At 55.6% G+C, this 22,835-nt stretch overlaps 3 protein-coding genes and 2 non-coding genes across 10 annotated transcripts in view; 4 read left to right on the forward strand and 1 right to left on the reverse strand.

Moving 5' to 3' along the window:
* Positions 1-748: 748 nt before the first annotated feature.
* Positions 749-7,325, forward strand: TSR1 (TSR1 ribosome maturation factor). Its single transcript, XM_021550958.4, has 15 exons — positions 749-889; positions 960-1,063; positions 1,964-2,180; positions 2,261-2,395; positions 2,703-3,130; positions 3,389-3,548; positions 3,843-4,015; positions 4,302-4,498; positions 4,903-5,065; positions 5,292-5,402; positions 5,708-5,840; positions 6,195-6,311; positions 6,567-6,707; positions 6,816-6,890; positions 6,969-7,325. Exons 1-15 carry the CDS (start codon positions 784-786, stop codon positions 7,145-7,147), a joined length of 2,439 nt encoding a protein of 812 aa, XP_021406633.3. The 5' UTR covers positions 749-783; the 3' UTR covers positions 7,148-7,325.
* Positions 4,559-4,649, forward strand: LOC116184323 (small nucleolar RNA SNORD91 family). Its single transcript, XR_004149084.1, has one exon. It is a non-coding gene; the product is annotated as a small nucleolar RNA SNORD91 family (small nucleolar RNA).
* On the forward strand, positions 5,888-5,980 carry LOC116184322 (small nucleolar RNA SNORD91 family). The gene has a single exon (XR_004149083.1). It is a non-coding gene; the product is annotated as a small nucleolar RNA SNORD91 family (small nucleolar RNA).
* A 289-nt stretch (positions 7,326-7,614) lies between the features above and the next one.
* SRR (serine racemase) lies at positions 7,615-9,722 on the reverse strand. Of its 2 annotated transcripts, none has more exons than XM_021550960.3 (7): positions 9,548-9,722; positions 9,245-9,380; positions 8,948-9,051; positions 8,755-8,874; positions 8,588-8,662; positions 8,162-8,371; positions 7,615-7,901 (listed from the first exon to the last, which is right to left on the reverse strand). In XM_021550960.3, exons 1-7 carry the CDS (start codon positions 9,710-9,712, stop codon positions 7,701-7,703), a joined length of 1,011 nt encoding a protein of 336 aa, XP_021406635.1. In that variant the 5' UTR covers positions 9,713-9,722; the 3' UTR covers positions 7,615-7,700. The 2 variants fall into 2 exon arrangements, with proteins under 2 accessions (XP_021406635.1, XP_085413514.1); XM_085557388.1 differs by having other exon boundaries at positions 9,245-9,392.
* Positions 9,376-22,835, forward strand: part of SMG6 (SMG6 nonsense mediated mRNA decay factor) — a 105,697-nt gene continuing 92,237 nt past the window's right edge. For 3 of the 5 annotated variants that reach the window (XM_021551030.3, XM_021551031.3, XM_085557385.1), the window contains exons 1-8: positions 9,787-9,904; positions 10,743-12,486; positions 14,320-14,512; positions 15,221-15,331; positions 16,035-16,141; positions 16,775-16,853; positions 17,551-17,661; positions 18,253-18,465. In XM_021551030.3, coding sequence (XP_021406705.3) covers positions 9,814-9,904; positions 10,743-12,486; positions 14,320-14,512; positions 15,221-15,331; positions 16,035-16,141; positions 16,775-16,853; positions 17,551-17,661; positions 18,253-18,465 — 2,649 coding nt within the window. In that variant the 5' untranslated portion in view covers positions 9,787-9,813. Of the gene's footprint in view, positions 9,627-9,786; positions 9,905-10,419; positions 10,560-10,742; positions 12,487-14,319; positions 14,513-15,220; positions 15,332-16,034; positions 16,142-16,774; positions 16,854-17,550; positions 17,662-18,252; positions 18,466-22,835 lie in introns of those variants that run through there. The other 2 variants (XM_085557384.1, XM_085557386.1) reach the window with 2 other exon arrangements.

The following is a 22,835-nucleotide window of genomic DNA, read 5'->3' on the forward strand; positions in this document are numbered from 1 at the left end:
TCCCGTTCCCGGGCTCCTTTCCCGGGGCTCGGTCCCGGTCCCCATCCCGGTCTCCTTTGACGGGGCTCGGTCCCGGTCCCGGGCTCCTTTGCCAGGACTCGGTCTCGGTCCCGGGGCTTCGTTCCCGGGGCTCGCCCTTGCCCTTTCCCGGGTTCCGTCCCAGTCCCCGTCCCGGGCTCCTTTCCCGGGGCTCGGTCCCGTTCCCGGGCTCCTTTCCCGGGGCTTGGTCCCGGTTCCGCTCCCGGGCTCCTTTCCCGGGGCTCGGTCCCGGTCCCCGTCCCGGGCTCCTTTCCCGGGGCTCGGTCCCGGTCCGGGGCTCCTTTCCCGGGGCTCGGTCCCGTTCCCGGGCTCCTTTCCCGGGGCTCGGTCCCGGTCCCGTTCCCGGGCTCCTTTCACGGGGCTCGGTCCCGGTCTCCTTTGCCAGGACTCGGTTTCGGTCCCGGGGCGTCGTTCCCGGGGCTCGCCCTTGCCCTTTCCCGGGTTCCGTCCCAGTCCCCGTCCCGGGCTCCTTTCCCGGGGCTCGGTCCCGGTCCCGTTCCCGGGCTCCTTTCCCGGGGCTCGGTCCCTGTCCCAGTCCCCGTCCCGGGCTTCTTTCCCGGGGCTCGGTCCCAGTCCCGGCCCCGGGGCTCGGTCCCAGTCCCCGGCTCCTTTCCCGGGGCTCGGTCCCGCTCCCGGGCTCCTTTCCCGGGGTTCCTTTCCCGGTCCCTCCCTCTCGCCGCCCACGTGCGATCCCGCGGTTCCCGTCGCTGCGGAAGTGGCGCACGGCGGCGGCGAGGCGGCAGCATGGTGATGGCGGCGGCGGGCGCGCACCGGCCCGGGCCGCTCAAGCAGCAGAACAAGGCGCACAAGGGCGGCAAGCACAGCGGCTCCTCGCAGCGCCGCGCTGGAGGTGAGGCGGCACGGGCTCCCCGCCGGCTCCCCGCCGCCCCTCCGCCGGCCTTACCGTTCTCTTCCCGCAGGCCGCGTCCCCGTCAAGGCCCAGCCTCGCCGGCGGCTCCGCGACCTGAGCAGGGTGGACCGGCGGCATCAGGCGCTGCAGCTCCGCCGGCAGCGCAAGGAGGCGGTGAGGCACCGGCGGAACCGGGCCGGTCGTGGCGGGGCAGCGGGAAACGGGTCGGCTCGAGTCTGTGCCGGAGGGGGCTTGAATGCGGCCGTGGGGCTCTGCGTGCGGGCCGTGCAGTCCAACCGGTTTGGGTTTTTTGCGGAGGAAACGAGCGGGTGCCAGGCCCGGTTCGGGCCAAGCGGAGGGTTACCGGACCGGGTGCGGTGTGGGGAAGTCTGGCCTGGGTCGGGAGCGGGAGAAGAGGCGCGTTCGGGCTGGCATCCACACTCTGACCCGGGGCATCCACACTCTGCCTTTGGGCATCCACACTCTGCCCTGGGGCATCCACACCCTGCCCTGGGGCATTCACACTCTGCCCTGGGGCATCCACACTCTGCTCTAGGGGCATCCACACCCTGCCCTGTGGCATCCACACCCTGCCTTTGGGCATCCACACCCTGCCTTTGGGCATCCACACTCTGCCTGGGGCATCCACACTCTGTCCTGGGGCATCCACATTGCCTGGGGCATCCACACCGCCTGGGGCATCCACACCCTGCCTTTGGGCATCCACACTCTGCCTGGGGCATCCACACTCTGTCCTGGGGCATCCACATTGCCTGGGGCATCCACACCGCCTGGGGCATCCACACCCTGCCTTTGGGCATCCACACTCTGCCCTGGGGCATCCACACGCTGCCCTGGGGCATCCACACCCTGCCTTTGGGCATCCACACTCTGCCTGGGGCATCCACACTCTGCCTTTGGGCATCCACACCCTGCCTTTGGGCATCCACACTCTGCCCTGGGGCATCCACACGCTGCCTTTGGGCATCCACACTCTGCCCTGGGGCATCCACACGCTGCCCTGGGGCATCCACACTCTGCCCCAGGGCATTCACACGCTGCCCTCGCCCGCAGGTGCTGGCAGAGAAGCGCAGCCTTGGCAGCAGGGATGGCCCCCCGCACCTGGTGGTTGTGGTGCTGCTGCACAGCCGGGCTGCAGTGCAGGACTCGCTGCGGCTGCTGCAGAGCCTCAGCTCGGCCATTGTCCGTGCAGATGAGGGCGGAGCTGGTGGCTTTGCTCTGCTCTGCCCACAGCTCAAGCAGCGCTGGCACTTTGTCACAGCCCAGGCAGGTGAGGAGGCACTGCTGTTGCTTGGGTTCTTGGTTCTGGTGCCTCTGGCAGCCCCACTAATGGAGGTGTTTTGGGTGCAGGGGATCTTCACGCGGTTTTAGACCTTGCCAAGGTTGCTGATTCCCTGCTGTTCATCCTGGATCCTGTGGATGGATGGGACAGTGCAGGGGAACATTGCCTCTCCTGCCTCTTTGCACAGGGGCTCCCCAGTTATGGTGAGAAATGTTTTGGGTTTCTGGGGGTGCTTAATATGGGGAATGAGTGTCACAGTAATTAAATTTCAAGGCTCTGTCACCTTCAGTGAAAATAATTTTTTTCTTATATTGAGGTGGAAGTTCTTTCATTTCAGTTTATGGCTGTTGCTCTTTGTTCTGCTGGGCACCACTAAAACCAAACTCCCTCTGTACCTGTGGTGCAAATCTGGCCATTTGGGCTGCTGACATCCAAGTGTTTGCCTGTGTTTGGTAAAAAGAACATCAGGAGTTTTAGGATCTGATGGGAGCTCTGCTCTTTGCTCGGCAGCTCTGGCTGTCCCAGGAGGCACTGACCTGCCCCCTAAGAAGAGGATAGATGCCAGGAAGAAACTCTCCAAATCCATTGAGAAGCGTTTCCCCGAGGCCAAGCTGTTCCCACTGAACACGGAGCAGGAATCCTCGCTGCTCCTGAGGCACCTCAGCTCCCAGAAGCAGAGGCACTTGGCTTTCCGGGACCGCCGCGCTCACCTGCTGGCCCGTGCTGCTGAGTTTGTGCCCAGCCAGGACAGCGACCTGCTGGGCACCCTGAAGGTGTCCGGCTTTGTCCGGGGACAGACCCTCAACGTGAACAGCCTGGTGCACATCGTGGGGCATGGGGACTTCCAGCTGAGCCAGGTGGATGCTCCCCCTGACCCGCTCTCTTTGAACCCACGGGTGGTTAAAGGACAGAAGAGGAGCCAGGACATGGAGGTTCAGGTGTGTGGGGTGAGAGCTTTGCCAGTCCTCTTAGAACATAAGTTTTCTAAACTTTCATTGGGGAAAATACAGCTGGGGGTATGTGGGTGAGGAGAGGGGAAGGGAAGTTCTATCTGTTCTGCTGCTGGGCTGAGGTTTTGTGCCTGCAGTGTGTAATGAGGGTTATGTCATGACATCATGAAGGGAGTTTCACCTGAGACTGACTGCAAGCTTAAGTTAGGTGTGTTCAGATCTAGGAACTCTGCTCTTCCCCTTCAGGATGACTCTGGAAATGGTGCTGTTGAGATGGAGGAGGATGTCAAGGTGCTGATGAAGGCAGATCCAAGCAAGCAGGAGTCTCTACAGTCAGAAGTGGTTCCTGATCCCATGGAAGGGGAGCAGACGTGGCCCACTGAAGAAGAACTGCAGGAAGCAGAGGGTGAGCAGAAGCAATAGTTCTGTATCTCTTCCGTGTCCTTCTTAGGAGGGTTGTTAGAAACCTCTGTCACCAGGGTGGCTGTGAAGAACCATCTTAGTTGGGATGGCTTCCATCCCCAGTCCCATCAGGTTGTGTGGTTTACCTGGCAAGTTAGTAGGTTTTGGCTGTCCTGACAAATTCTGTGATGGGAAAATGGCAATTCTAGTCTAGATCTGGTTTTGGCTGCCCTGGTGTAAATGTTGCTGAGGGGAAGGAGAACTGTTCCTGTATTAACCACTAGTGGAAATCCTACAGAATCTCTGAAGGCAAACAGGAGGGTGGTGAAGGTCCCCAAAGGCACATCCAAATACCAGGCTGCCTGGATTGTGGATGATGGAGAAGAAGGAAGTGAGAAAGATGATGATGATGATGATGATGACGACGAAGATGAAGACATGGATGATCTGATGGAAGAGGCAGTTTCTCAGGTACCTCCAAGAGCTGATAGTACAAGTGCTCTCCAGGCCATTACTGCATGCTCTAGAAAGATTCTGTCCTTCCAGCTTGCTTTGTCTGTGCAAGGGCATGATGCAGAGCCAGGACTTGCCTGGATCTCTGCTCTTAAATCCCACATGTATTATGTTGCTTCTTTGGCCTGTTAGACCCCAAAATGATGGGCTGGGGTCCTAAATCCCACAATGTGAGCACACCCAGGGTGCCAGTGCTGCATGCACAGCTCTGTGTGCTCACAGGCTCTGTGCTACCCTGTGCCAGGAGGGGGAGAGCAGTGAGGAGGAAGCTGGGGAGGAGGAGAGTGAGACCATGACCGTGTCTGAGTGCCTGCGGGATGATCAGTACGATGAGAAGATGGAGGAGGACGAGCAGATGCTGGAGAGATACAAGCAGGAGAGAATGGATGAGATGTTTCCAGATGAGGTGGACACGCCACGGGATGTGCCTGCCAGAGTCAGGTAAGAAATGGGATGCTCTGCTGGGAGAGGAACTGGAAGGTGCCTTTCTGTTTAGTTTGGTGAGGAAGCCTGTGATGTCTTAGCCGTGGTGTCTGAACCTGGCTGAAGGACTCTTGTGAAGATTCTTTCTGGCTCTGAGGCTTCCAGAGCAGGCACTAGTTGGCAGGGAGAGCTGGGTCCTGACCTGGGAGAGGGAGGAGGATGGCCCTGAGGCAAGGACAGGTTGTTTGGAGATTTGGCTGCTGGTTTTAGCTCTTTTTGCACCTTTCCTGAAGGCTAATGTTTGCTTTGCACTCTTTGTCCTCCCTGAGGGTGTGAGACCCTGCAGACCACAAGTGGTGGTGAAGGATGGGATTCACCTCAGTTGGTGAAGTAATTTGTCTTTCCTGCTCTCTGATCTCAAGGTTCCAGAAGTACAGGGGGCTAAAAAGCTTCCGGACTTCTCCTTGGGACCCCAAAGAGAATCTTCCAAGGGATTATGCCAGGATCTTCCAGTTCCAGGACTTCTCCCGAACCAGAAAGAATCTCTTCAGGCAAATAGAGAAGGAGGAGACTGAAGGAGCTTCGGTAATTCCCTTTTGCTGATCTCTTTCCCTGTTGTGTTCCTTTGCTCCCAATAGGAGTGACTTATCAGGGGAGGTGGTTGGGTGGATCTTTCAGCCAGCTGGTTCTTAGCAGGAAGCTCTAAGTTCAGACAGTTTTCTCCTGGATTCCCTCCCTAATCCAGGCACATCTTCTGACACTTTTTTTTCATTGTTGAGAGAAGTGTTCACAACTGCTCCTGTCTTGGCAGGTGGGCTGGTACGTTACACTTCATGTCTGCAACGTCCCTGTCTCGGTGATGGAGAGCTTCAAGGAGGGGAAACCCCTGGTCCTGTTCTCACTGCTCCCCCACGAACAAAAGGTGAACATAAGGGATAAACCTTGGAGGGATGTGCAGCTCCCTGTTCCTTCAGGCTGCATGGCTTGGGGAGGTCTGGCTGCACAGGGTTTGGGCTGAAATCTCCCCACATAGCTCCTGTTTCAGAGCAGGTCAGAGCACACAGAAATTGCCTGGGGGGTTTAGGAAAGTTTCTGAACCTGGCACTGGTGACTAGTGACCTTTTGGGACCCCGTTTTCGAGGGCATTCATCTCTGCTGCAATGTCCTGTTGTTTTCTGCTGCCCACCACGCCCTGCCAGCAGCCCCTCACTGTCCTGCCTCTTCCAGATGTCCGTGTTGAACTTCCTGGTGCGTCGGCACCCAGGCAACAGCGAGCCAGTGAGGGCCAAGGAGGAGCTGATCTTCCACTGCGGGTTCAGACGCTTCCGAGCATCCCCCCTGTTCTCCCAACACACCTCAGGTTTGGCAGGGACTGGCTACAGCAGCAGTCGGGCTGGGAATTCTGGAGCAGGAAGCCTGTGATGTCTTAGCCGTGGTGTCTGAACCTGTCTGAAGTATTCTTGTGAAGACTCACTCCTAGGCTCTGAGGCTTCCAGGGCAGGCACTAAATCATGGGGAGTAGAATGGCTTGGGAAAGGTGGTTCACTGATCCAGGCAAGGTGCAGGTTCCATGCCAGAAGATCACCTTCATTCCCAGATACTCAGTGCCAGCAGAGGAGGGGTGTTTGTTGAACAGGGAAGATGAGCTCTGGGGTTTCTCACAGCTCTGAGGACTGCTCTTGGCCTGAACTTGATCATTGCTGCTCTGTCCTAGCTGATAAGCATAAGCTGGAGCGTTTCCTGCGCCCAGATGCTGCCCTGGTGGTGACTGTCTACGCTCCCATCACTTTCCCTCCTGCCTCAGTGCTGCTTTTCAAACAGAGAAGCAATGGTGAGTTGATAAATGCTGAGGAGGTGGTGTCTGGGAAACAAACTATCCCCATACCCTGCTTACAAGTGCATCTCTCCAGAAAGTATGACTTGAAACAGCTGTTCCCTTCCTGCTGTTAGGGATGAGCTCATCTCCATCCCTGCTGTCACTTGTGTGTCCCTGCTGTGGGCCTGACACTCTTTGGGGAGGGGGTTTGTGGTGGGGAAGGGGTGATGGAGGCACCTGCCCTGGTGCATTGGTGGCTTTGCCTGGCAGGAATGCACGACCTCATTGCCACGGGCTCCCTGCTCTCCGTGGACCCCGACAGGATCGTCATCAAGCGCCTGGTGCTCAGTGGCCACCCCTTCAAGATCTTCACCAAGACGGCTGTCGTGCGATACATGTTCTTCAACAGAGGTACAGCTGGTCTCTGCTGGGAGGAGGGGTTCTGGAAGTTCTGTCCCTGTGGTTATGTTGGTGCAGCACAGCCTGTTCCTTACCTGCCTTTTGTGTTTCCATCTCTAGAGGATGTGATGTGGTTCAAGCCCGTGGAGCTGAGGACAAAGTGGGGACGCAGAGGGCACATCAAGGAGCCACTAGGTAGGTTTGGTGTGTTGCTGGCATGGTGTTATCCTGTGCCTGAGAGACTGCTAATGGCCTCTTCTGCCCTCTGCCTAGGGACCCATGGCCACATGAAGTGCCACTTTGATGGGCAGCTCAAGTCCCAGGACACGGTGCTGCTGAACCTCTACAAGCGTGTTTTTCCCAAATGGACTTATGACCCTCATGTCCCGGAGCCTGTGCCATGGGTGAGGAGTGAGAGTGTGCTGCCAGAGCGGGAGGTGGAGATGGAATGAGTCTCCAGCGTGGCTGGAGTTTGTGCCTTGGCTCCCTGGATGCTGTTCTTGGCCCGTGCACTGTGAGGACAGCACTGATGCCTTGGATGTGTTACTGCTGGGGTCTGTACAGGGGCAGCTGCTGCTCAGGTACCAGCTACAGCTATTTATTTTAATGGAAAATGTCAAAAATGCCTAAGTGCCTCTGTCATGGTGCTGGCCAGGAGGCTGTGTCCACCCTTGTCCCACTGGGATTGTTTCATGCCCTGCCACGTGTGGTGTGCAGGGATTTTGCTGTGTGGAGGAGTTTGCTGGCAGTTCCTGTGATGCTGAGAAAGAAGAGCCAAGTAGCAGCTGGGGAGGGTGACTGAGTGCAGCTCTCTGGAGGCCTGGGCCAGAGCAAGGCAGCTGGGGAGGGGAGAACAGGCGGTGCTTTGTTTCCAGCCCCCCCACAGCTTCCCTTCTCCCTCCACAAAAACTCCCAAATGTTTGAACTTGATCTGTTTTTAGTTGCACATAAACCGCTGCACAAATGCAGAGTGACATTTTCATTCCGTGAAACGCCACTCCATCCTCATTCTGCTGCTTTCCCAGAGAGGTCTGTGAGCCAGGTCAGGGATCTCAGGTCCACGTTTCCCCCACACAGCACGATGCAAACGTTCTGCACGTCCCAGGGGACTGCCTGGAACTGCTCCGAGAGCACGGCTGCCAGTCCCACGCCTGCTGTTGGCTCAATCAGCAGCTTCATCCTTTCCCACACCAGCCACGTGGCTCGCTGTTGGGACAGGGCAGCAGCTGTCAGCCCAGCAGCCAGCACAGGCTGCTCCAGGGCATCCCTGCAGCACTCTGGGAAGGGAGGGCAGCGCTCCCAACAGCCCTTTCCAGCTGGAGACAGCGTGGGTGTCACAGCTGCAGGGGTGCACAGGGGCTTGTGCTGCTCTGGGAGTGTGTTGGGGTGAGAGCAGAGGGGCAGGGCGGGGGTGGAGGCAGCTGCCTGCTGGCAGCTACCGTGAGAAGGGAGCTGGGAGCCTTTACCTTGATTTCTTCCTCTGAGACTGTCAGGACATCATCAACCAAATCCCTGATGATGGGCCATGTGTTGGGTCCGATGCTGGTTTTGACTGCGTCTGCGATGGTGTCCCGCGGGTGGAGGTTGGGGGTCAGCTCCCCTCGGAGCTTGGACTGGTAGCAGTCATCCACGTTGCTTGGCTCAGCAGCAAACACCTTCACATCTGGCCTCAAAGCCTGGGGGGAGCAGGAGGAACCACCTGGGTGACACCAGTGTGTGCCCGTCCCGTTTCTGTGTGGGCAGGGGGCTAGGCAGGCCCTGCTGCTGCTGCTGCCATGCAGACCCCAGGCACCCAGAGACTTCCACTGCAGAGTCATTCTGCTTAAAGCTGCTGTCTGCCTTGAGAGTCCTGCCCTTCCCACAGGGAGGTTACTGGATGAGCTGTTGCCTACCTTGATGGCGACTGCTATTCCTGCAACCATTCCTCCACCTCCAACAGGAACCACCACTGCATTTACCTGGGGTGCCTGTGCAGAAAGGAAATGTGAGGGCTTCTGACACTTTGTGTCCCCCCTTTTTGCTGTGCCCCTGCAGGGGCTGGGCTGTGCATTTCCCTCACCTGCTCCAGCACCTCCAGGGCGATGGTGCCTTGCCCTGCAATCACTGCCAGCTCCTGATTGGGGTGCACCAGGACTCCTCCTGTCTCCTGGACTACAGTGGATGCTGTCTCGGCTCTGGACTAAGGGAAGGCACAGAGGTCACCTCTCACTCTGCCTGGGCAGTATCCCTGGGCAACCTCTGCTGTGCCTTACCTTGTCATTTGGATCACATGGCACCAGTGTGGCACCGTAGGCACGAATGGCATCTTGCTTACACCGTGGGGCAGTCCGGGGCACCACGATGTAGGCAGGAATACCTGTGGGATGAGAGAGGAAGTCAACCCAAAAGTCACAGCGGCCAGTTCAAACTGCAGGAGCAGGCAATGCCTTACCTATGGATTCAGGAGAGGGATCTCCATCCTCCCCAGCAGAACCAGCTGTGCATTACCAGCTGTGCATTTCCCCGGTGCCTGCCCCTCGGAGCTGGGGGAGGTCGGGGGCACAGGTTACCTTCTTCCCGAGCAGCACAGGCGAGTGCCTGCCCGTGGTTGCCGCTGCTGTGTGTCACCACGGCGCGGGGCGGCTCCCGCCCGCTGCGCTGCCTTTCCTCCGCCAGGCTCCTCACCGCGTTCAGCGCGCCGCGCATCTGCAGGGAGAGCTGTGTGTGCAGGGCCGGGTGTCCCCCGTGCACCGCCCACCCCTCAGCCCCGGGCAGCACCCACGCAGGAGCTGCTGGCTGCTGGACCGCGCGTTTCCCTCTTGCAAAAAGCGACCCTTGCCCCGCGCCTTTGCGCTGCCGCCGTCCCCGCGCACCTTGAAGGACCCGGTCTTCTGCAGGAGCTCGCACTTGAAGAGCAGCCTCCTGCCGGCCATGCGGTCCAGCGCGGCGCAGGTGAGCAGCGGCGTGCGATGGATGCGGCCCCGCAGCCGCCGCTCCGCGTCCCGCACCTCGCCCAGCCCCAGCGGCAGCGCCGCCATCGGAGCGGCCGGCGGAGCGGCGCCTGCGCGCGGCCGCGCCGGCGGAGGTTTGTCCCTGCGCGGCCGCCGTCGGCGCCGCCCGCCCCCCCGGCGCAGCCAAGATGGCGGAGGGGCTGGAGCGCGTCCGCGTCTCGGCCGCCGAGCTGCGGGACATGGTGGCGGCGCAGGCCCGCGCGGCCGGCGGCGGGCGAGGTGAGGGGCGCCGGGGCACTCGCCGCCCGCTGCTGGGCCGCGCCTTTGCTGCAGAGGCGCTGCCCGCGGCCGCGCTGCTCGGCTGCGCCTGGGGTAGGGCTTGGGGCAGCGCTGCCGCCACACCGGCGCCGGCACGGGGCTGTCCGGGGTGGGAGCGCACGGCCGGAGCCAAGCCCAGAACGGGGAGGCTGCGCGGCGGGCGGCGGCGGCTTTGCCCCGGGATGCTCGGTCCCAGCCCCTCGGGGTCCTCCGGGCCGAGCCCCCGGTGCCGGCGGAGGTTCGGGGCTGCGGCCGGTGCGCGGTACTGACAGGAGAAAGTTTAGGGAATGCTGCGGGGAACAGCCCGGCTCTGGTGGGTCGTTTAACCGTGCGTGGTGCGGCCTGGGCTCTGTAACGATTTTTTTTTTTTTTTTGTAAATACGGTTAAAGAAGGAGGAGAGAAACGTTACCGGATTGTGAGCACGGGGAAAGGCGTCTTTGACTCCAGACGCTGCTGGGGATGGCAGCTCCTGCGCCAACAGCAGGCAGGTGGCTGCTGCTGAACTGCTGAACCTGTGGTGATCCAACTTTACTCCTTGTGCTCAAGTCTGGTGTTGTGCTTTGAGGAAAACCTGTTGCAGGACGGGATTTGTAAATGGATGGGGCCAAGGATTTGGTCAGTTGTGTTACACTGTCTCATTTTCTACTTTATTCTGTGATTTCCCGTAAATACTGACTAAATAGATTTTCAGATCTCTCCTGGACATGCCCTGAGGGTGGCAGGCTCTTTGCCTTGGCTTGAATATTTGTCATGGTATTTTTTGGTCCCTGGGGATAACTTTCTTCTGTTTTCCCCCAGAAAACATGAAGGAGGTGAAGGAGCCGAGGCACCGCAAAGACAACAGGCGCCCAGACCAGGAGATTTACAAACCTGGTCTCTCCAGACTGAGGGGCAAACTTGTGTCACCAAAGCAAGAGGCCTCAGAGAAGGAAAGGAGCAGAGCTGAGGAGGACAAGGAGGAGAGAGCTGGGGACAAGGACTCTGTGGGAATAGGAACTCCAGCTGTGGAAGACTGTGACAGAAGCAATGGCCCCAAGCAGAACGGTCCTTCACAGGACAAGGAAGAAACAGAGACCAAAGGCAGCCTGCAAAGCCAGGAAAACTCATCCAAGCAGCCCATTGTGGATGAGTGGTGTCCAAAGACCCCCAGGAGAACCAAGAAACCAGACCAACAGATCTACCAGCCTGGGAAACGCCTGCACTCCGCAGCTAAAGAACCCTCCCTGGCCAGCGAGGAAATCACCGGGAGGATGGAGCAGCTGAAAGTCGAGGGAGGTGAAGAGACTGAGAAAAGCACTGGGAAAGACAACAACAGGAAAATTAAATCGAGCAAGGAGGATAGAGAGGGGAGCCAGGCAGGGGAAGCAGTGAAAGCCTCCAGGGGAGATAAAGGGAGACGAGCAGAGCGAAGTGAGAGGCTGAGGAGGGTGGGGGATGAGGTGCTGCCGGGGAAGCTGGGCTCCACCAAGCGCTATTCCCGCACGGACAAGCGGCGCAGCCGGTACCGCACCTGCAGCACCAGCTCAGCCGGGAGCAGCAACAGCACGGACGGAGCCCTGCTCGTGGATGGTGTGGAGAGGAGGCAGGAGCGTGCCAGGGAGAGGCTACGTCCTAGGAAGCAGCTCTCCGTGTCCTCCACAGACTCCTTGGACGATGACAGGATTGATGAGGCCGAGGTGTACGTCTCCAGCAGGACCTCGGACAGGAGGAGGCATTCGGAGCAGAGCCGAGCTTCCAGGAGCGAGAGCGAATGGAGCAGCAACGGCAGGGAAGTCAAGGGACCCTTTCGAGTGACATTTGACAGCAGGACCATGAACAGGGACGTCAGCCTGGCAGATACAGATAAAAAAAAGTCCCTGAAGGCCTTAGAGGTTTCAGAGACGAGGAGTCAGAGCAGGGAGCCTCAAGGGAGGGGCCGTGGGATCCTGTTCCTGCCTGCCAACACGGACCTCTCTGCCAGCTCAGGGGGTGTCCCTGAAGCCACTCACCCCGGGCCCAGGCTCCTGCTGGGCGGGGCTGGCAGCAAAGGCCCCCGGAGCCGGGGCCGAGGTGGCACTGCCCGCCGGCTGTGGGACCCAAACAACCCGGACCAAAAACCCGCCCTGAAGAGCCAGACTGCTCAGCTTCACTTCCTAGACACGGATGATGAAGTGAGCCCCACCTCCTGGGGGGAAGCCCGCCAGGCCCAACCCTCCTACTATAAATTCCAAAACTCTGACAACCCTTATTATTACCCTCGTGCCTCCGGGCAAGGCCCCCAGTATCCCTATGGTGGCTATTCCCTGCAGTATCCTATGGGTCCAACCAACGGGGTGTACCCAGGAGCCTATTACCCCGGGTACTCTGGCCAGGCAGGGCAGTACCTGTGTGGCCCACTCACCAATACTCTGGGCCCCGACACGGAGCAGCAGATGAGGAACTTCCATCAGCAGGAGCTCAGCAAACTCCTGCGTGAGGCTGGGAACCAGGAGCAGCAGCTCAGCAACCTCCTGTCCAGAGACCGCATCAGTCCCGAGGGGCTGGAGAAGATGGCCCAGCTGAGGTTTGTGGGTGGGCTGTAGAGGGGGGAGTGAGTAATTTCCAGGGTGGAATTCAGGATAATTGTGTCTCCTTGAGGATCTCTGTGTCTCGGTGGCTGGGAGATGTGGCGCTGGGTTTTTGATGTGCTGGGTCTGTTTGTTGTGTGCCAGTGGTGTGTGGGTGGTGGAAGGAAGCTGTGGGTGAGGATGGATGTCACTTTCCTGGGCTGGCTAAACCGTGGCTTCTTGTGCTTGGTGAAAGCCTTGCAGGGACACAGAGGAGTAGGACAAGCACCTCCTGCAGATTTTTGGCTCTTGCTGGAGCTGATATTTCTCAGTTCCAGTGCTCTCAGTGTTTGTTGTCAGACTTTCGCTTTCTTACCTGTCCTTAGTGTTTGCTCAGGAATAATTTTGTGTGTTCCTGGTGCTGTCAGTGGCAGTGCCTTTCCAGTGCTGTGTAGTTTTGCTCTTGATGCCACTCAGCGTGGTGACACTCCAGTGGGAGTAGCCTGGTGATGCCAGTCTGTCAGGAGAGAAGTAACACTCTTACCCTGGGGGTGGTTAATATGGCTGTAACAAGTTTCTACTTGGCATCTTTCACGTTTATTTGTGATCTCTGTGTCTGCAGGGCTTCTCTGGAGGCTGTTTTTCAGAGCTGACTGACAGCAAATCTAGCAAGCAAGCTCATTTCGGGGCTTGTTCTTTGTTTTGGGTACTTGCTCAACAGACCACAGTGTGGAATATGTCTGCAACTGAAGCAGCACTCGAGGTTTCAGGTCTTCCTCGAGGAGCTAAGGTCTCCCAGAGCTGTTGTGTGGAGGGAAAGCACTGGAGTGCTGCTGTGGCCTGTGGAAGCCCATCCTGCCCTGGGAATGTGGGCACAGTTGACCCTGTCCTTGCTGGCAGTGCCACTTGTGTCCTGGCTGTGTCCAAGTGCCTGCTGCCAGCTGTGTTGGGACTTTTACCCGACATCCATCTGCAGAAATGTCCAGTTCCCTTGGTGTTTGTGCTGTCCAGGTGTGTATGCAGGGTTTGGGGACTCTGTGGGGTCAGGCAGCCCATCCTGGCTCTGTGCTTTGTGCAAGAACCCACCAGCATTCTTCTCTTATCCTATCAGGCTCTTCCAGGCATTGCCATCTGGCTTCGTTCCAGGCTTTACCATCCACGTGCTCCTACTGTTTCTGTAGGACTTGAAACATTATAAGGAATAAGGCAGGAACAGCTGAGGATCCCCTTTAACTTGCCCCACATGTTTCAGAGCTGCTCCTAGCCTGCAGCTGTTTTATTAAATTTGGGGGAGGAATTCTGCTCCAGCATCCAGGCAGGGCTGTAGGCAGCTGAGAAGGGGAATGTGATTTCTGGGACTCTGAGGTTTCATTTTCATTGTTCCCAACTCGTTCATTTTTGAGGAAGCAGGGTCTCTCTCTGCTGTGTACGTTGGTTGGCTGGAAGGGGAGTGGGGATCATTTTAATGGCAAGGTCTCTGTTGGCCTGTGGTTGTGTTCTGTGTTCAGACCTTGTGCTCAGAAGGAGCAGAGCCTGGCAGTGTGTGTGTTCTCTGTGTTGGACCAGGAGACACTTGTGCCTTGCTGTTGGCAGAGCTGTAGCCTTGCTCTTTGCCAAGCCTTGATCCATTCTCGGTCACCTGTACGAGGGAGATGCTCCTTTTGGATTTGCCCTCTTGGAGCAGGAAGGGTGTTAGATTGCAGCAGCTCCCATCTCCCGGGGGGATGTGTGTGGAAGCACTGAGTGCTGCTGGCAGCTGGATGTGAGCAGCAGGTGGTTCAGCACGTGTTCCCTGTGTTCCTGGGCAGCTGCTGTTGCACTGACCCTTCCCTGACTGTGTTTTGCTGTAGGCTGGAGATGCTGCAGCTCTATGAACGGTGCATCCTCATGGATATTGAGTTCTCTGACACTCAGAACGTGGACCAGTTGCTGTGGAAAAATGCTTTTTACCAGGTGATTGAGAAATTCCGGCAGCTCCTCAAGGACCCTCAGGGGGAAAATGCCCAAGAAATTCGGAACAAACTGCTCTTGCTTCTAGATGAGGTAAGAAGAGAGAAACATCCCCAGATTTCACTAAACCTTTGGGTGGGATTGACTGGTTTTTAGAAAGGGATGGTGTAATGGGCAACTGGGCATCTTGATATTCATGTCTCCCTGTGCCTTGGGTCATCATTATGCAAAGAGGATGCTCAGGCACATTATGGTTTAGTGGGCAAGGTGTAGGTTGAGGTAGACATCTGTTACAATTTAAATCAGGTTTGGTTTTGTGTGTTTGTGTTAATTAGAAATTGATTTAAGCTAAAATGAAATTAATGCCCTGAAGTGAAGCTAAACAGAAGCATTTCTGTAGGTGTTTGTGGCAATTTTACCAAATTTACGTGGAAGTAATTTTATAAAACTGCAGCTCAGTTTGGTCTTTGGTAGGTTTGGTACCAGGTAGGCTGACAGACCCGAGAAGATGTGTTTTAAAGAAGTAGGGTGAGAAGAGGGACTGCTGGAGGCCTTTAGTCCACCTTCCTCCTCAAAGCAGGATTCATCAATCACTAAATCCAGTCAGTCCTGATTTTGTGTAGCTCAGTCTTAAAAACCTCAGAGTCTGGAGACCCCACAACCTCCTTGTGTTCTGAAGAGGAGCAGACCAAACCTCAGGCAGGTGAAGCTTGCACATGGCAGTGCTGGTGTGGTGATTTTGTTGCTTGTCATTAGAAAGATCATAATATCCAAATGTGTTTGTGTGTGTGTGTTTTTCAGGGCTCTTCTTTTTTTGATGGCCTCCTCCAGAAGCTGCAGGTGTCCTACCAGTTCAAGCTGGAGGACTACATGGATGGGATGGCCATCCGCAGTAAACCTCTCAGGAAAATGGTAGGTTGGCTTCCCCCTGGAGACTTCTCATCCTGGTAATCCTGTGCAAGGTGCTGCACTCAGTGTGTTGCCCTTGCCAAGGGGCAGGCAGGTGTACTCCAGACAGAGCCAGTTTGTTTGCAGGGAATCTTTCTCAGAACTCTGCACTCTGGTGCAGTAACATTTCTTAGCTTCCTTTGCAAAAAACTTGTTCCTTACCAGCTCTGTGACCAGAGTGAATAAAGCAAAGATGTGTCCAAAGGCACACTGACCTTTCCTGAGGTATTGAACATGTTTTTTCTTTTCTTCCTGTGGAATCCAGAATAATGAGGGAAAGCTGGCAGTTGTGCTGCCTCCCTGATGTGTTGCCCTGAGCTGTGAGTGCAGGTGCAGGGACAGCTGGGAAAGGATATTTTAGTCCAGCTCCATTCCCACAGAGATGTGTTTATCCAACAGCTGTCCTCAAATTGGTCATGGGCAGAACAACCCCCTTCTGGAGAGAGGTGGGATATTGTGTCAGAGAGGAGGTGTTTTGGGGATTGGCTTGCCCTTACAAATGCTGAACCGGTGCAATGAAACCTTGTCATTTCATTCTGCTGCCCTTTTGCGAGACCTTTGGTGTGTCTCTGACCTCCTCTTGGCTCTGTACAGCCCCTGTGGGCTCGCTGGGTGTGCAGGTGAGCCAGGGCTGTGTGCCAGGTGCTCCATGGCTGCTCCTTTGCAGGTGAAGTACGCCCTGATCAGTGCCCAGAGGTGCATGATCTGCCAGGGGGACATTTGCCGGTACAGGGAACAGGCCAACGACACGGCGAACTACGGCAAGGCCCGCAGGTAGGCACTCAGCTGCTGTGTCCTTCCAGCTCAGCTTTGCCTCTGGATACCAGGGATGGATGTAATTTCATCCCTGAACATGCCTCTAGCCAAAGAAGTCTTTCCCTTCCTTTTAAAAGTCTTTTCATTCCTGTTGTATTGCAGTCCTATAAAGCTGAAAGGTGTAGCTGGGTTTCGCTGTTCCAGAGAGCAAGCTGCCAGATCCAGTCACCCTCCATCTAGAAGTGGAGGTGGTGGAAATTGTCCTGTGCTGATCCTGCAGTAGGGAAGGGAGAGTTTAGACCACTGAGCCTGGCAGATTTGCTCTTACATTTTCTGGTGGTTTTTGCATCCGTATGCTCTCACTCCATCAGAACTTACCAGCACTTGTTGGCCTCTGCTCACCTGTGGGGTGAGCCAGGGGTATTTCCTTCTGCAGCTGGATTCGCCCTCTCTTGCCCAGTGCCCCATCCCTCCCCAGGATGGGCACAGCTCACTGTCTGTGCTCACCCCTGCAGGCAGAGGCCACTTGTGGGAATGGCCAGTTCCCAGCAAAAATGCCAATTCCAAGGGGAATTCTGCACCCTTGAGGACAAGGAAGGCAGCCTGATGTCCTTTCAGTGACCTTTTCTCTTTGTTTTTTCCCTTCCCTAGCTGGTACCTGAAGGCTCAGCAAATTGCTCCCAAAAACGGCCGCCCGTACAACCAGCTGGCACTTCTGGCCATCTACACGGTAAGATACTCCTCATGCAAGGATGGGCAGGCACAGGGAGAGCCTCTGGGATGGCTGGGAGATTCCATCTGGTGGAGAAAGGCATTGTTTAGGGCAGTGCTCAGATGGTTTGGGTTTTTTCTTAGAAGAAAAAAAAAAAAGCTGATGGCAGGATGTGCTGTGTGGATTCCAGCTGCTGTGGATTCATACAGCTTTGTCAGACACACGCTACTCCCTCAGGGATTTTGGGGACTGTTTTGTGGGCTGTTGAGAGTGTAATTGTTTTAAGTTGAAAACAGCCCACTTTTTGCATGAGATTTTTGTGCTCAGAACCATCTGTTTGCTATCTTATCACTGAACCTGTGTCTGAGCAACATCCACATGTGATTTCCCTGGGTTTCAGTTGTGCTGGCTACTCCAGCCGTGCAGGAAAACTGACTTCAGGGAAGATGTGACAGCAGATAATGGAAGCAGCATGCTGAGGCACAGAGGCTGGCAGGGATCTGCCAGTTCCCAACACTGGAGGACACTGGTTTAAAGTAAAGCAGTTCAGAAGCACCTTTTCTCCATGGAAAGGACCTTTCTCACTGTGTCTGTCTGTCCCAGGCAGTATTGAGGGAGAGAGAAGGGGAAACACATGGGAGCACTGGGGCTTTGAATGCCCCAGAGGAGTGGCAGCTCCGAGCCACTTGTTCTGTTTTGTTGTGGTTTTTTGCAGAGGAGGAAGCTGGATGCTGTGTACTACTACATGCGCAGCCTGGCTGCCAGCAACCCCATCCTCACTGCCAAGGAGAGCCTCATGAGTCTGTTTGAGGAGACAAAACGCAAGGTGAGTCTTGGAGCTGGGCTGTGGGATGCTGCACCTGCCTGTGCTACCTGTCCTGTGCTGGACAGAATGGTGGCTTTTGGACTGGGAGACACTCCTTACCTACTTCAAAGAAATTTCGTGGAAGAGGCAGCCTTCAGAATGGTGGTTTTGGGGTGGTTTGGGCAGCTGAATCTCTTGTTTCTGGGTCACAAACTGAGCTCATGTATGTAGCTGAGCTCAGCAAGGGCTGTCGGTTGCTGTGGTTTGCAGCATGGCCGTGGCATGCAATCATTGCTTTATTCCATAGGTGGCTCACATCTGTGGGGATGGATAAGGGATACTGCAGTGCCTTTGTGCCCCAGGGAGTCACCCCAAATAGAGCACATGGGCTGCCACACGCTTCTGGGATTGGACACAGCTTTTCTTGTCCTGTGGTAGCTGGAGATGAAAACTGCTCTACTGTCTTGTAGAGCCAGAACCAAATTCTGGACGTGTCCATGGGTCACTGTTGTTGTGAAGCAGGGGAAAGGGATAATTTTCCATGCACATGAAATGATATGCTTCCCCTGACCCTTGATCCCTGGGTGATCTGAACATGTCCTGTGTCCCCAGTCTGAGCAGATGGAGCAGAGGAAACATCAGGTGCTGGATGTGAGCCCCAGCCGCCGGGGCAAGGGCAAGAAATCCACCCTGCGACAGGTGGGAGATGATGCCACCAGGCTGGAGATCTGGATCCATCCCTCCCACCCCCGCTCCTCCCAGGGCCACGAGTCCAGCCGGGATTCAGAGCAGGACAACGGGCTTGGGAACCTCAGCCCCAGCGACGTGAGTACTGCAGGAGGCGGCGTTGGCTTCGGTCTCATGTGTTTGGAATGCAGTGGAATGACACTGGATCTGTTTTGCTTTCCTGTTGCTAAATTTTCCAGTGTTTTGGCTTTCCCTGTGGGAGCTGTGCCTGGGTCAGGCTGAGGAGCTGGTGACCTCGTGCCTCTCGTGTTTAAGGCATGTTGTTACCAACCCTTTCTTGGCAGCGTGCGCTGGCGTGGCTGATGTGGAACAGGAGAGAGGCACAAACAGAAGATGCTGTAAAATGCTGCTGCTCTGAGGGCTCTAACTTGGGTGAGGTTCCCGGTGGGAAATGAGGTCAGGTGCTGGACAGCAGGGTTAACAGTGACCCTGGCAAGTTGTGAGGCTTGTTCTGGAATTGTGTCACTTGTCCTGTTGCCAGATGATCACTGAGAATGTGAAAAACGTGGTTTCCATTTCCATTGTAGGTGTTACATTTGCATAACTTGCTCTGCTGAGAGGCCAGACCAGCACCTTTCTTTTGCAGGAATTAAAAATATAATTAAGTGTTGGTGTCTCCTGTGAGCCTGTCCAGCTGTACCTTGCAGGAGGAGCACGGGTGAGCTCTGTTTGTCAGGCCCAGGAATGCGGGCAAAGGCAGTGGTGGTTGGGAGCTCATCCTCCAGGAATCTTTGCACTGCTCTGGCACAATTGACTTGCAAGAGAACTTGCCAGAGAGCTCTGGGCTGCCTGTCCTAAAATGGCTTTTAAGGATGTGAGTTTAGGAGAGCTGGGAGAACCTTCCCTGTGCACTCTGGGGCCCAAAGCTTCTTGGATTTGTGCTTCTGTAATGAGTTTGTGACTTCAGCTGGGTGGAACTGGGGTGAAGTCCTGGGGCTTTGAAAGATAAGCTCTGGCACGTTGCTGCAGCATTTTTCAGATGTTCCTGCCCTTGGTTATTTTCCCTCTCCTCAGCTTTTCTTTTGGGACTTTTGCTTCCTCAGCATCATTGAAAGGAATGTGCCAAGCTTCAGCTTCTCCATCAATCACAGATGAAGCTGCTTGGCATGAGATGCTGTTAGTGTTTTTGGGGCACTTGTGGGGGTTTCTCTTTTGCAGTGCTGTCACAGGAGGCAGTGTAGCAGCTGGCAAAGTGGGAGGCAGGGATGTGTTTATAGTGCAGCACTTTGTGCTGGAGCTTCCCCTATCTCTGTTCAGTGGGGTCTGTGCTCTCTGAAGTGCAGCTTGCTGGCATTGTCTGTACACACTCTGATATTTACCATTAGTCTTGATTTCTTTCTGCTTGGAACATTGGCTCCTGAAAAGTATGAGCTTTCTGATCCTGGAGAAGCCACACCATCAAGGGAGCTGAGGGTTTGGGCACTGTTCTGGCAGCCAAGATATTTATTCTCAGGCTGCCTGTGCCTACTGTGGGACAGCACTCAAGTTGTCACAACTGCTTATGGGGACGTATCACCCAAAATAACCACGTGGAAAGGAAACCTTGAATCTGTGTCGCTGCCAAAGCTCCTAAGCTGTGAATCCGTGGGCTGCATGAAGACAGCAGCTCTTGGGGGAAGCTCTGGACTCGTTCCTCGTTGAAGCTGCAGCCTCTTAGCCTGCTCCTCGCAGCATCCCCGGGTGTTTTGGAGCTGCGTGGCTGGCGAGGAGCCGAGCAGCCCCGAGTTGCCGCTGTGTGGCACTGTTTGGCCTCGGAAGGGCCCTGCGTGGCCGGGACAGCAGCAGCAGCAGCAGCAGCAGCCCTGGTGCTGGCAGCACCTCTGCCCCACATCCCCGGCCGGCAGGAAGGGAACAGCTCTGCTCCCAGGGGATGTGTGCCAGCGCTTGTGTGTCATTTTGGGGAAATGAGGCTAAATGTGTCATTGCCTGCCCAGTCCCTTCCTTGCCAGCTTCAGCCCTTGAAAAGGCAGGCTGTGCTCTGTGTTGGCCCCGATAGCTGTGCTCTGCAGGTAGCAGAGCCTTATGGCAGCTGTTTCTGGGCCAGAGAAGGGGATTTTGCAGGGCAGAATGGGCAAGTTCAGGTGCCAGCAGCAGATATAACACTGCAAGCAGAGATATCACAGCTCTGGATGCATTCTGGGCAGGGTGTGGGGGAGAGGCTGCTTGCACCCTTCAGCCAGAGGCTGTTGTTTCAAACCCAGCTACAGGTGGTTTGACTGTGAGGATGCTGGCTGTTTTACAGGTGGCAAGAAATCGACTGAGGATGTTTTTCTATCCTCAGTGGTCACTGTCTTCACTGTGCAGGTGGTGAGGTGCCAGTCCTGTGATGTGACACGCTTTGGGAGGTGCTGCATAACTGCTCTCTCAGGACCTGCTGGTGTGTGTGCTGTCCTTGTCAGCACATGTTTACACATCTCTGCTTAGGACTCACTTCATTTTCCCTTATGCAGCTCTACACAAAGACCCCAAAATTGCTTTTTTTCAGGGTCAGGAGCCTACAGGCTGGAGTTAGTAATGTGGCATGGCAAGAGAGAAAAGGCCAGCTCAAACTGTAGCCATTTCTGGGATGAGGGAAGTGTGTGGGCCTGGCAGTTTGCCTTGCACTGTGCTTTTAGGTATAGGCTTGGCAGAGCTGCCTGGTTCACAGTTTGCTCCATCCCCTTTTCTAGGAAGATGCAGAATCAGAAGAACACACCACCTGTGCACAGCAAGGGGTGTAAATCTGTGTTTGGCCCCTTCCCCTGTCACTGGATTTGGCACTGCTGGCACACAAGAGAAGGGACAGTTTCAGAGCGAGCTGAGGAGGTGTTTGAGTTGCAGCCTGGCTGTTTTGTGCTCAGGGTTTTGGCTGTTTTGGCCACAGCCTTTTGGGGTTTCATTCTGTGAACGGCTGCTCTCTGTGGTCTCTTGTACGTTGCATGTTTCTGGGTGTGCAGGGGCAGGAGGGCCCAGGCTGACCCTTTACCTGGCAATATCTGTTCACTTTGTGTGCAATTCCAGTGAGAAATGCTAAAAAAGGAGGCTGAGCAGGTGAGCAGTTGTTGGTGAGCTGAAGAGCTGAGCCTCTGCCATTTTTTCTCTGCCACTGGTTTCATTTGCCATGGGTCTGTATTCATCTTAAATCTGATAGTACTGTAAGCAGTTTGCTCTGCAGGCTATGAATTGGTAAAGTAAACAGGGCAAACGGGCTGTCAGTCTCTTGAGAAAGTGCTAATATTACACTGAGTTTGAGATTTTAATCACTCCTGTCAGGAAATGCTGAGTTAAGGTTCTCACAATTGCTGCTGCCTGCTGCCTGTGCTCTGCAGTAGACACTTCCTTGTGTTACCACGCAGCATGCAGGCACTAATAAAGATTGCTGCAGCTAAGATTAGGGAAGAGAGGTTTTCCCTTGGCAGGCCAGTAATTGAATAATACTTCTCTCCAGATGTCTGAATACTTCATCATCATTAAAGAATTAAGTCTCTTAGCCTCTTTATGAGAGGTCAGCCTTGTAGAACCATCAAAAGTTTGATAGGGCCACCAGAAAAGCTCTTGGGAAAGCAAAGGCCAGAGTCAAGATCTGCTGTCACAGCCCTGTCCATCAGCTGCAGGAACATTCCCATTTTCCTCCAGCCTGCTGGTCAGGGATAGAGGTTTTGGATTTGCCTGATGCTGAGTGCCCCTGGAGCAACAGCCCCTTTGCAGTGGCAGGGAAATTGGGGTGGAATTATTAGCTCTGGAATTCAGAGCATGTTTTAACTTCCATTTCTTTACCCAGACTTTCTTCTCAGCAGCAGGGAGTGTGGAGCCCTGCACCAGGGTTTCCATGAGTGAGCAGTAAATACCACCATGAGGCAATTTTGGGAATGCCTGTGCAGGAGCTTGGGGCTGCCCAAGCTGCTTCCTCAACAGAGGCCTCGTGTCCTTAGTGCAAAGGGCCCTGTCCCAGTCAGCTCCTGCACGTTTCACATCCGTTTTTCCTTGGTGATGTTTGTTGTTCCTGCTCTGTGCACTTGTTCCTCTTGGGCAGCAGCCACTTGGGTGACTGGGCTGGCTCCTTCTCCTGCCTGGTTTCAATCCATGCAGTTTTTCATCTGGTGGAGCTTGGGCTTTGCATCTGGAGGGATAAAAACTGGTTTTAGTCTGGTAGCAGTTGTGGTGGGGTTTCTTGGCCGTTCTGCTCCTGCCTGGACCAGTCACACACTGGGAAGTGTGACTGCAGAAGTGACCTGTGTTCAGAGTTGGGGCTGCCTGGATGTCACTGCCTCTGCTCCCTGGGAGTGTCTGGTTTGTTCAGAGGCTGTTGTGGTGTGAGTTGGGTGTCTCTGAGCATGGCCAAACTTTGCTCATGCAAATATACCTCACAGACACCCCTGTTTCTGAGAGCTTCCCCCTCCACTCTCAGCTCTTCCCCTCACCTTGTTACTCTGTTCCATTACACATGGCTGGAGGTAAGTGACAGGCAG

This window comes from Lonchura striata, chromosome 19 (assembly GCF_050655825.1).
Source record: "Lonchura striata isolate lonStrDom1 chromosome 19, ASM5065582v1, whole genome shotgun sequence".
NCBI lineage: Eukaryota > Metazoa > Chordata > Aves > Passeriformes > Estrildidae > Lonchura > Lonchura striata.

Bases quoted from the DNA above. Each gene is read 5' to 3' on its own strand.
- TSR1 (XM_021550958.4), top strand. From the start codon at position 784: ATGGTGATGGCGGCGGCGGGCGCGCACCGGCCCGGGCCGCTCAAGCAG. The intron at 890-959 runs GTGAGGCGGCAC...CTCTTCCCGCAG, and splicing joins CTCGCAGCGCCGCGCTGGAG to GCCGCGTCCCCGTCAAGGCC. The intron at 2,181-2,260 runs GTGAGGAGGCAC...TTTTGGGTGCAG, and splicing joins CTTTGTCACAGCCCAGGCAG to GGGATCTTCACGCGGTTTTA.
- SRR (XM_085557388.1), bottom strand. From the start codon at position 9,712: ATGGCGGCGCTGCCGCTGGGGCTGGGCGAGGTGCGGGACGCGGAGCGG. The intron at 9,393-9,547 runs GTGCGCGGGGAC...CTGCACACACAG, and splicing joins AGAAGACCGGGTCCTTCAAG to CTCTCCCTGCAGATGCGCGG. The intron at 8,663-8,754 runs GTGAGGGAAATG...CTTTCTGCACAG, and splicing joins CCCTGGAGGTGCTGGAGCAG to GCACCCCAGGTAAATGCAGT.